The following is an 11,538-nucleotide window of genomic DNA, read 5'->3' on the forward strand; positions in this document are numbered from 1 at the left end:
TAGACACACTCCAGCCATTATTCTGCATATTCAGCTGGGTGCTTATGATTCTACAAACAAGGCCCCTGACTGTGCTCTCCTTAATGACTTATTTGTCTTAAGCATGTTGGTTTTACTATTGAATATATTTGAAATACACATGAACAGAATTAGATAATGAATCTGTGAAATAAGAGGAAATTTACTTGTTATACACTTGTTCAAATATCAATAGCGGCACTAGTTATCACAACAAATTGTTTAAAAAAAAAATCAAATTTATTATGTAACCATGTTTGGAAGCAACAGGATGACCGGGTTAGGGGTTTAGTGGAGATGTGACTTTCCACCTGGCATACGGACGCAGAAAGTTCCGATTCTGAGTTGGTTTTATGAATGCAGCATCCAAATCATTTAAGCAGTAAGAGAGGAGGGTGAGTGAGCACAGGCGTTGTATGGTACAGTAGTTTGTTCAATCAATTGTAAAATCACTATAACACTATATTGTCTGGTGGTAAAAAGGTTTGCGCACAACATTCACTGTACTGTGCAAAAATGTACAAGATGTGTTTTATATTTTTACACAAATTTTAAATGTAATTTGTGGCTTTTTTATATCACTGCATTACAAGTTTAGGTCTTAGCGGAGGCAGAATCAGACGCCTACGTTGTTTCTGTTTTGTAATTTATTCAGTTCGACTGAAGTTTTCATACATCTCGGTGTTGTCGCAGCAGTGACCTTCAACCCAGAGGCCACATACCTTTGTAAATACACACAGATTTGTAATATAAAGATGTTGTGCCTTTGCCTGTTTCCAAATAAGCTGTAATATTCCGAAATTACCGTGTTTACCTTGATGTTTCATTCATATCCGAGTCAGACACAGGCTAGAGTTAGGATGACAGAAACAGTATACATGCGCAATAATAAAACCACTAAAACCACTTTCACCAGTTCACTGTTCTTTATTTGGAAACCGCACAACAATCAGTCATGTTTGAGGTCTCTTATGTGTCAGCAACCAGTGAAGATCAGAGTGTCACTGCTAATCTCAGCAGTATAATGTGTTTGATCCAGACTCATGACTAGTTTGAATTCATAATCACACATAATCATTTAAACCAAACTGCTCAGAGGTAGAACACAACTATGTGCTCTGAATGAATACAATGTTCTACTCACACAAATGATAGAAGTGATGCTTTCAACAGTATCACAGAAAATGAGCCGTGTACAGCTTTAGGATGAGTTTTGGCACACACTTAGTATGTGTGCACATGTACTGTATATGTAGGTACACAAAAGGGCTGCATGTATTCCAACATTTAAATTTTAATTTCCACAATACACAGTAGTGACATTTGTCTACAGTGACATTACATGTAATTTGAGAGAAGTGGATTCATTAATTATGGATGTTTTCGCATACTTGTTGATCTGGTTTCCTTTATTATAAAGAATGTCAGACAAGCTGGGTTGGAAAAACTCCTAACGCTTCCGATTTGGAGACTTGTTTTCCTAAAGCAGCTTTCCTCTCTGTACAAATAAATAAAGGTGAAGATGAAGTCCACAGTAAGGTTAGAAATCACTCCATGACATTCACCTCTGCCCCAGATCTGAATAAGGCAAAAAAAGTCTGCAGCTTTTGTCTGCTTGCTGTACAAAGTGGTTAGGAGGGCTGCCGAGGACCTTCGGCAGGCGTGAAACCCTCCGTCTGCATCTTATCCTTGTATTTCAAGAAGTCTCTCCTCTTGGCAAAATACTTGACCTGCCGGCAGAGATGGGAAAGATAAGCAACAACCCTGCAATTATAAATTTCTTTCAGAATTGTCTCATTAACTTTAAAAAAAGTTAGAGTTTGGAGTTTCCAAATTCACAAACTATCAAGATTTTGAAGCATTGTTCATAGCCCTAACACCTTCCTTTCTGACATCATTATACCTAATACAGACCCCAAACCTTACTGATGCCACAAGTTAAAAAAGGGGGGGATACTTTACCCACTGAGCTGGGCATTTTGCCTCAAACTCGGTCTGGAAGTTCTGGCAGGATGCAGCTTGGTCATTGTTGTCATCCAGGCATTTCCAGAGAAGGTCCCTGGCGCCCCAGCAGGCCTTCCTCTCTGCAGAGTTTGGAGCTGTCATCACTGCTTAAATCTAACAGGGATTTTACAAGGTAGGTAAACATAGGATTAGTTAACAAGCACTAACTGCTGCTGCTAAACAGCTGAAAAACACCATAACAAAAAAAAAAAAGGTACTGTACAGGATCTTAGAGCCAGACCGATATATTGGTCAGCCGAAACTGGCCTATCAGAGGTATAACAGTATTAGCATATGTGTTGTCCGATATGCGCCAATATTGGTGTTTAAATTATATAGGAAGCATTTTATGTATGTTGTATCCTTTTGCTTAATTCAAGTTGAATATATATATGCACATATATACACATGTTTTTGCACATTTTTACTTTGTTGTATGTATGTTTCTATTTATAGTCATTTATAGGCTAATTATCAAATTCTCAGTGAACTTTACTGTTTTAGTGCACTGGTGTCATTTTATACAATAAATATAGATAAACTGTAAAAAATCACAGCCCTTATTACATATCTTTATCACAAGTGTTTGATAACAACATTGCAAAAAATGTGTGTATAGGCTATATAAGATTATTGGCTGAAATATCGATGTCAGAATTGTTTATTACTCCCTAATATTGGTATTGGCATTGGCCCCAAAAATGCAGTATCGGTCGGGGGCCTTATCAGTTATAGAGTGGCTTCATTAATGCAATATTGCTACTTCAGGCATGTATTCACAGTATGAGTAGACCCACAATTAACAAATATCTTTACATCAGCCTCAAAAGACCAATATCTTGATATAACATACAGGAAACCACTGTATTGTATTTAATGTGTTATTAAACTGATAATAACCATCACTTTGAACTGTCACTAGTGCAGTGTCACTATAGTGCAGGTAAACTGACAATAACTCAACTATTACTCACTGAATGAAGGGTTCAGACCTCACAGACGATTTCTTAGTCCCGACCACCGCTCGTGTTTGGCTCTGTCACTCCATAAAACCCGAAATATCGGCTTAATAGTGTTATTAAACCACAAACACACCACTTTTGTAACGTGTTTGGATGGCTGTAGCAGCACTGAACCAAGTGAAGGACGCGAACACTTCCTAGTCGCTGCGTGATGACGTCATGACGTATTTAACCGAACGTACCAGGTGATGGCGCAGTTTGTTAACAAGTGAAATGTTTGAAAGTTGTAAACTAAAAAAAGCTACTTTTGAATGAAAAATAGACACAATTGTAAAGGTAAGTTATTAAAATGACCCCATATGACGTCTTTAGACACAAAATGGCGTCTTATATCACTTGTGTGATATTTTTACTCAGTTTGCCGCCATAAATCCGACTGAAAGGACGCAACAGGTTAGTTTAATAATGTCCATTAGCTCACCTAGGTTTGTGTGTGTCATTTGTGGCATTACAAAACTAACTTTCCTGCGTTACATGGTGAAGCTGGCAGTGTTATTGTAACGTTATTTAGCATTTGCTTAGTGGGTGAAACGTCAATTATCCTCAGGGGTCACAGTTTAATTTTATAAATAATTAAAATAATTAAAGTGACAGTATCTAAACCACTATTGCCCTTCTATTGTACAAACTGGGACTAAAACCTTTCTATTTTGTTGTTGTTTGAGTAAAGCTGAAACAATTTATTGACATATCAATCAGTAAACTGACAAAAATACAAATATATTTTACATAAAGTCATTTAATGTAGCACAAATACCAAATACATGCTTTTCGAATGTAAGGTTTTGCTGCTTTCCTCTGTTTTATGTCATTGTAAAATTACCAATATTTAATGTATGTGTTTGAATTTTGCATTGGTCATTAAAACAAGACATCTGAAGGTATTATCTTAAGCTCTCACAACTTCTTTCTGCTTCACAAGTAAAACAAAATAAAATAGCTGAACTACATGCCATGTTATCCTTTTGTTTAAATGAGAGAAATTATCCTCATAGGCTATCACAAAAGTATTCCAAAATCAAAGTGTTACAGGGCAAAGTGTTAAAGTAGATGCTGTAGCTTTGGCTGGAGGCTAAACGATAAGTCTGTGTATGTTTTTGTGTGTGCATTTATGTTCCATTCAAATCAAGCTGTAAAAACTTGTTGAATGTTTTTTCTGTCTTTGGAAGCTTCTTTTCATCCATAGCACAACACGGGTTTGTCTCTGCGCCGTGCGAACGTACAATAAAGTTTATGTGTACATGTGTGTATAGCTTGGCAGTGAGTAAAAGCAGAATGAAAATGTGTGTTGTTGATGAACTCTCTCCGTCTTCTTCTCTGTCCCTCAGCCACAGTGACGGAGAATAGCCCCACTGGTTGCCATGGTGCCCAGCGGCAATCCATCTCAGTTCGTGTGCTTGTGGAGGGTGAAGGGAATAAAAAAAAGAAACAAGCACTCTGATGCAGGGGCAAGGTGCTCGGCCTCTTCTTAGGAAAAGTAAGTGTTTGTCAGCCCAGTGCACGCGTGTGTGTGTGTATATGTGTGTGACTCAAGTGTGTTATTCTGCTGCTCTACAGACAAAACTTCATTCACCATTTATTTCACACACCATTTACTGACCCCACTTCAAGTCTGTTTCCTCCACTGTCAATGAGTGTTTTCATGTTCGTGTGCTCCACTGTGAAGAATTAAACCCACAGTTCATATCCAAGAGCTTTTCTTTTTTCTTCTTCAATAACGTGTCCTTATTCACAGGAGGTAAAATTGACACAATCATTTCAAGTGGGGCTACAACTTTTATCAATAATTTTCTTTATTGTTTAGTCAATGGAATGCTAATCTATTATATAAAATTACTCACAGTGTATGATTTGTTTATTTTGACTGACTTGCAGTCCAAAACCTCAAGATACTATATTATTTTGTCACATAAGACAAAGAAAAAAACAGTGGTAACATTTGAGAAGTTGGCATTTTTGCCTGAAAAATAGTCAATAATAATCGTTGCATCTCTAATTTCAGGAAATGTTTCTGCTGTGTCATTGCGTTTTCAAAAAGGTAGAAAACAGTGCAGCAAAGGCAAAACAGCATTACAAAAACAAACAAAAAAAGCGTCCACTCTACACATGATGATGCTTCAGTTACAGAAAATACTAACTTCATATAGATGGAAGACCAATTACAAAATAAAGTAGGAAGTGTTGTATCAGTTTAGAAAGTGTCCACACCTGTCACCACCAGAGTTTAAAAAAAAAGTAGATCATATTTGAAGTTGAAGGACATAGAAGACGCCACAAAGACTGTATTCATCTTGAGTTCGTGACATACTTAAGACAGAAATCTACAGCCCAGCTATGTCCTCCTGTTATATAAAAGAAAGAATGTCATACTAGTGTTGCACAAAGGTTTCTACAGGGCAAGACTCACATGAATATACAACAAGATGGCTCACTCGGCCACTCAAGTACATTCAGGTAAATGTGTGTAGCATGACAGATAGTTTTTCATGTACTGTAGGCTAGAGAGAGAGAGAGAGAGAGAGAGAGGACAACGTGGAGATCACACTCCTCTAAATGTCTTAACAAGCCACTCTGCCTCCACCAGCATTCATCTAGTGGAGGCTGCAGTATATGAAGGATGAATTCAGTGGTCGTGCGTGTCGCGCTCAGGCTTTCATGTTAATAACCGAACATCATTCACAGTGACCTTCCACCCCGGAAAATGGCTGTTTTTTCGGAAAGTGAAGTACATCTCTCCTCTCTCCTCTTCTAGCCTTCATCGTTTTCAGAGGTATTAGCAGGGAAGGATTAGCCTGTGACATACTCAAAAAAACTAAATTCAAATGACATAGAAGTAAAAATTCCAAAGCAGTGTATTGAAGGAACATTTGTAATTAACACGCTGCATATTTTCTTATTTCAACTACTTTTTCATTGATGTGTGCTACTTCTTCTCAGGGTCACAAGGTTTTTTGGAGAGTGCAGTTCTTTTTTTCAAGAGTCTCCCAGTAGGAAATGACACCCTAATCCCAGCTAATGGCTCAACCTGCTATCAGTATGAGCTGCAGATTCTAAAGAGTTCTCTTCAATTCCTGCTTGATACTTTTTATCATATACTTTTATACAAAGGAAACTAGTAAGGCAGCTCATCCGGAGTGCTGGTTTCAGGCTATTAAAAGCACCAAATCATTTTCCATCTCATGAGTTCCTTTCCTCTGCAGTATATTGTCAACAGCAGCCATCTGTGGCACCAGATTATTTGGGGAGAGATCTAGAAACATGAGGAGGGGCAGTTAGATTGCAGCAGTACGACGTATTATGCAATCACATGAATCATGACAAATGTTAGGATGAAAAGACAATCTCCAGTGCACGCACCTGTCTCATGATGAGGAGAACTAGCTATCATATCATAACTTCATATCCACAATCTCAAAAAAAGTCATAAAAACATCATTAATAGATAAACCGATCTCTGTGTTTGGCAGATGATATTGTTCATCTTATTTCACACAGTAATGTCTTTCAAAAGGAACCTGCAAACCCAACAGACTCTTAATTTGAAGGGAAAAGGAGAATCTGCAGTGGTCATGAGCTTAGTGTCAGCTGTCAGTCAGTGTCTGTTCAGTCAGGACTTAAAAACAGGGATGATGGTTCTTGACACAAGAAAGTGGAGTATAAAGCAAGGGTTCGTTAAAAGAGGGTTGTCAGGCAGAGAAGGTTGACATGACGGGGTGAATAGTGTCACCTCAGTTTCACCTCGGTTCATGTGCCACAGAGGACAGAATATAAATATGGACATGGATTCTTGGTCACACTCAGTTAATTGTCTTTGTTTATTCCTTTTTTTAATATTACAGAATATTATAGAAGAAGAACACCTTTCAGTGCTGTAATCACCTCACTTTGACTGCAGTCATTGTTGTCACAGTGTTATGGTTTCCGATCATCTATCTTCTGACCATCATACACTCCTCCACTGGTAAGTAGTAAAGAAAATAAGTGACTAAATCTACTCTACTGGTGGTGTGGCACTCTGAATGTATATTGTTGCCATTTTTCAAAGCATACAACCATTTTTCATGTTCAGTGTCAAGGCAGTTGTGATTTAATCAATATCTTTTTTTCCATTCATTCAGTGCACTAATCAATAGAAAACTAAAACATTTAAGCTATATGGTCTATCACAGTAAACATGTAAAACCATTAATATTGTCTGTGAAGCATCCAAGTGAAAATATTGCTCGATACAACCGATCTATCTATCTCTCTCCTCTCTTTATGTGCCTCTCTATTTTACTTTATTTCCTGGTGACTCATAGAAAGTGTCATGTAAACACATTAATTAGATTCATGGGAGGAAGGTCAATGAGTAGGCAGAACATCCTTCCATTTTTCACCCTGTGCTAGACACGGTCAAGTCAAACACTATTTAGCAAGATGGCATCTTTTCCCTAGAGAAAATTAAGAAATTGAAAGAAGAAAGGAAAATGGAAAATTCAAGTGGCATGGTGCGTTTGATCAAATATTTTATGTAAATCTGATAATTAGACAAATTGTGGTTCAAAAGTAAATTGATGAAATTGGTGGTAATTCTCATTTTTGACATAATAAATAGAGTTTAAGTATAAGATAAGTCATAAGACTTTACGATCTGGGGTAGAACCTTTAGTATGCCAGGAAGGTAAATATCAAATCACAGTCAGAGACACCCTTTCTGAAAAGGCCAAAACACTCACATCTAAAGACACACACACACACACACACACACACACACACACACACACACACACACACACACACACACACACACACACACACACACACACACACACACACACACACACACACACACACACACACACACACAGATGCAGACAGGTAGCTCTTGCTGTTTTCTGAAGCAGCTTGATACCGATGATAAATGACAAGCATGACATTACTCCACTCTCCAAAACATGTCAGTCTGGTCTGGCTGCTTTTCTTGCTTTTGAAAGAGAGATGATCTTAAGTGTATTATGGATCTACAAGTATAAGAGTTTATTCATTATTAAATGGAGCAGATTCTCCCTAAAGGAACATTTTGTTTCATAGGTCAACCTGGCTGTTAATTAATGAGAACAATGACACCAACACTGAAAAAGTGCTTACAGTATATCCTTGCCTCTAAGTGTGCAGTGTATTGTGCAATATAAGCCTACATCAAAGGATATTAGACCACACCACTTTAGTGAAACACTATTAGTACAAGTCTTATTTCCAGCTCTCATACTGTATATTTACACACATACATGTGCAGTTATTAATCTACTACAATGTGCAGGACTAAAAAGGCACATGAGAGACACACATAGACATGCACACACACATCGACCAGTATTTGTCATCCCAGTGGTGTCCAGGATACTGACCTCCAGTTACCACCACTGGAAGTCAATATCACTGTCAACTCAGAAATGGCCTCCACTGTCATGGCAACAAGGGCTCAGGCAAACACACACACACACACACACGGAATGACAAATTGAGGGTAAAGTGATAAGAAGACAATTAGGTTATTTTTGGTAATAAAAAAATATTATAATGTCTCCAAATCAACATGATAGGTACATTTCTCTTGGGAACCTGAGAGTGAATAAAGAATCTTTACGGTTTTCTGCTAGTTTGTGTACTTTTTCCTTTGTTGCTCAGTTAGCAGAGGGCTCTAAGAACAGCAATCCAGTCTGTCCACCATGCGATTTGTTAATGTACCTAACGGCGCTCATTTATATCATTGGTGCAGCTAAACACAATGATCATAAGAATTGAATTCTGATTTCCACACAGATAAATTGTTCACTTGGGGGTAAAGGAAACACATGAATGATTGGTATTCAGAAAAAGTTCAGCTGTGGTTCAGGTCAAGGTTGTTTGCCTGTCCTTGGCTTGTTTGTTCATGCTGTCACTCATACATGATACCTTAAGGAGTTGTAGGCTTGCAGTATTCTGTATACTTTCTGTATTCTGTATATTTGGCATTTGTGATTCATACAGAGACAATATGGTAGGTTTGTAGCACCCGCTCAAAGCCAACCATTGTCATCAACCTGTGTTTTTCATAATCTACTCAGCAGCACCTGGTTTACATGTTGAAGACACAATCAAACAGAGTAGCTAGTGTTATGTTAAGACTGCTGGCCCAAAGCAGAGGCTTGCATCTTTTCCAGAAGGAATTCTGATCATTGACCTCCAAGATATTCCATGTGATGGACAGAACAGTCAAATACTTCACAGAGGATGAACTCCTGTTGAGTTGTTGATCTTGTTCCGCTCACTTAATGAATGCACAGTCAGAGAGAGGAAAGAGAAAGCAAACACATAATCTATAATCCATAGCTGCCTGTGTGCAGCGAAAACAGAATCGGCTCTCCACAGTAACAGGGTTAGAGATGTGGCACCATATACCGCGGTGACACACGCTGATGGTGTCAATACCGCCAAGCATTTCCATTACCGTCATTACTGTAATTATTTCAGAGGACAATGTGAAGACTCCAGCTTCTGCCTTCATTAGCAGCTTGATTTTGTTTAACCACAGGGACGAAGCTTTCTACTGTTCAAACAGATGCAGAATAAGCAGAGAACAAGGTTCCCGTCTGCTGCTTTGGTAATGACTTTCTATACTAACATAAGCCATCAGCCCAGTGAGGTGTGGATAACTTATGGATGTTTAGTTGTAACATTCAGTGACAGAGAGAGAGAGAGAGAGAGAGAGATGCATTTGACCTGACTGACAAACTCCCTGCATTGAGATCACACATATCATGTTTTTCCTCACTGGTCAGCTTCATTGCTGCTGGTGGAGAAGGTGTGTAGAGAAGCAGGTGGTGCTACTTGCCTATAAGAGACCAACTGTTAATTGTAAATATCCAGCAAAGTAATCAAGTCCAGAAATCAATCGATCAATTCCATCATGAAAAATTCAACAATCCAACAAAGATGCAACTATTCAGTAAGTTAGTATTTTAGCACTAATTTAAGGATGTCAGAAAACTTAATTGATTGTTGTAGTAATACTGTTTATCGTGATATTTCTACCTACAATAATTCTGCCATGAAAATATGATACCAGCACATCCTTAAACAAGGGTGTGTGTAGGCTCAGGTAATGTTGTAGGAGGCAACAGCACTGTGATCATTCATCTAACAGCTTGTGTCTATGTGTGTGGTTTGTTGTGACAGTGTTGCTTTAGTTTTCCTTCTTTTACACTTGGCCCCTGGCTGTGTGTGTGTGTGTGTGTGTGTGTGTGTGTGTGTGTGTGTGTGTGTGTGTGTGTGTGTGTGTGTGTGTGTGTGTGTGTGTGTGTGTGTGTGTGTGTGTGTGTGTGTGTGTGTGTGTGTGTGTGTGTGTGTGTGTGTGTGTGTGTGTGTGTGTGTTTGTGTGTGTGTGTCATAAGACTCAAGGAGGGCTTTTTTTCTGTAGCATTCATTTTCTTTTCTCTATTTCCTCTATTTTTGTCTGGTAGAAGAAAAAGAATGATGCTACAATCAACATGTTGTTGCACTACAAGCCAAACTCCCTTTTTCTCACAAACATGTGCACACACACACACAAACACACACACAGGCCTACATCCCGGAAGAACAGAGGCAGAGAGGATATTGTAACAAGCATCCGAAAAAATGTTGGTCCAACAAGTGAGACAAGGCTCCCGCATGAATTAAAAGAGGATTATCTCTCATAATTTATGCTAATTAATGCGCACAGAGTAACGAGAGCAGCACGGTATTGTGTGACTGAAGGCTGTCTCACACACACACTCGCACACAAACATTTACAAGCTCCCACAACTGTGTGTTATTGCCCCATTGAAGCCTGTTGCTCAAGGAAGTGCACTCACTCCCTCGTTCTTTCTCACAAAACACACACAAGAACACACACACACACACACGCACACACTCAGCACTATGCCATTGTGCACTCGATGGGAATCCTGTAGTGCAATCCCTGCCAAATCTTAGCACGATCGCTAATGCTCACACACTGATCCCGCTGTGGGACAGTCCTGGCTTGGTTGGATTCACATTCTTGTGTCCCTGTGTGCCTGTGTGGTGCTGGTTAAGTTCAGCAAACCAAAGCCCTCTCCTCACACAAAATATTCACTCAAACATGGCGATCGGTGTTTTCCCTCTGATACTCGATTCGCTCAAATGTATTACACCCTCTCACGAAGAGTCATCATATTCTGATAGAGACTTTATTCGTGTTTATGGCACTTAATGGGGACATTGCAGATAATTGTAATGACATGCTGACCAGAGCTTTGTGTTAATGTCCTGTGTCATTGTTGATTTCCTTTCTAATAGCAACGCAACATGTCATTTTGCACTCTTTCTTTCTTATTTGTGGCAGAGTTATAATTATCAGATGCTGGATGTGCAAACACACACACACACACACACACACAAACAGTCCATCACTTACTACACATAACATAATAGCGAAAATGAAAGGATGATGTCAAAATACTACGGA

At 38.8% G+C, this 11,538-nt stretch overlaps 1 protein-coding gene across 3 annotated transcripts; it reads right to left on the reverse strand.

Annotated features, from left to right (window-relative positions):
• Positions 1–1,294: 1,294 nt before the first annotated feature.
• On the reverse strand, positions 1,295–3,169 carry LOC134004544 (cytochrome c oxidase assembly factor 6 homolog). Of its 3 annotated transcripts, none has more exons than XM_062443863.1 (3): positions 3,015–3,169; positions 1,981–2,136; positions 1,295–1,748 (listed from the first exon to the last, which is right to left on the reverse strand). In XM_062443863.1, exons 2-3 carry the CDS (start codon positions 2,122–2,124, stop codon positions 1,650–1,652), a joined length of 243 nt encoding a protein of 80 aa, XP_062299847.1. In that variant the 5' UTR covers positions 2,125–2,136; positions 3,015–3,169; the 3' UTR covers positions 1,295–1,649. The 3 variants fall into 3 exon arrangements, with proteins under 3 accessions (XP_062299847.1, XP_062299846.1, XP_062299848.1); XM_062443862.1 differs by having other exon boundaries at positions 2,997–3,169; XM_062443864.1 differs by having other exon boundaries at positions 2,987–3,169.
• Between the last annotated feature and the right edge of the window lie 8,369 nt (positions 3,170–11,538).

This window comes from Scomber scombrus, chromosome 22, assembly GCF_963691925.1.
Source record: "Scomber scombrus chromosome 22, fScoSco1.1, whole genome shotgun sequence".
NCBI classification, from domain to species: domain Eukaryota; kingdom Metazoa; phylum Chordata; class Actinopteri; order Scombriformes; family Scombridae; genus Scomber; species Scomber scombrus.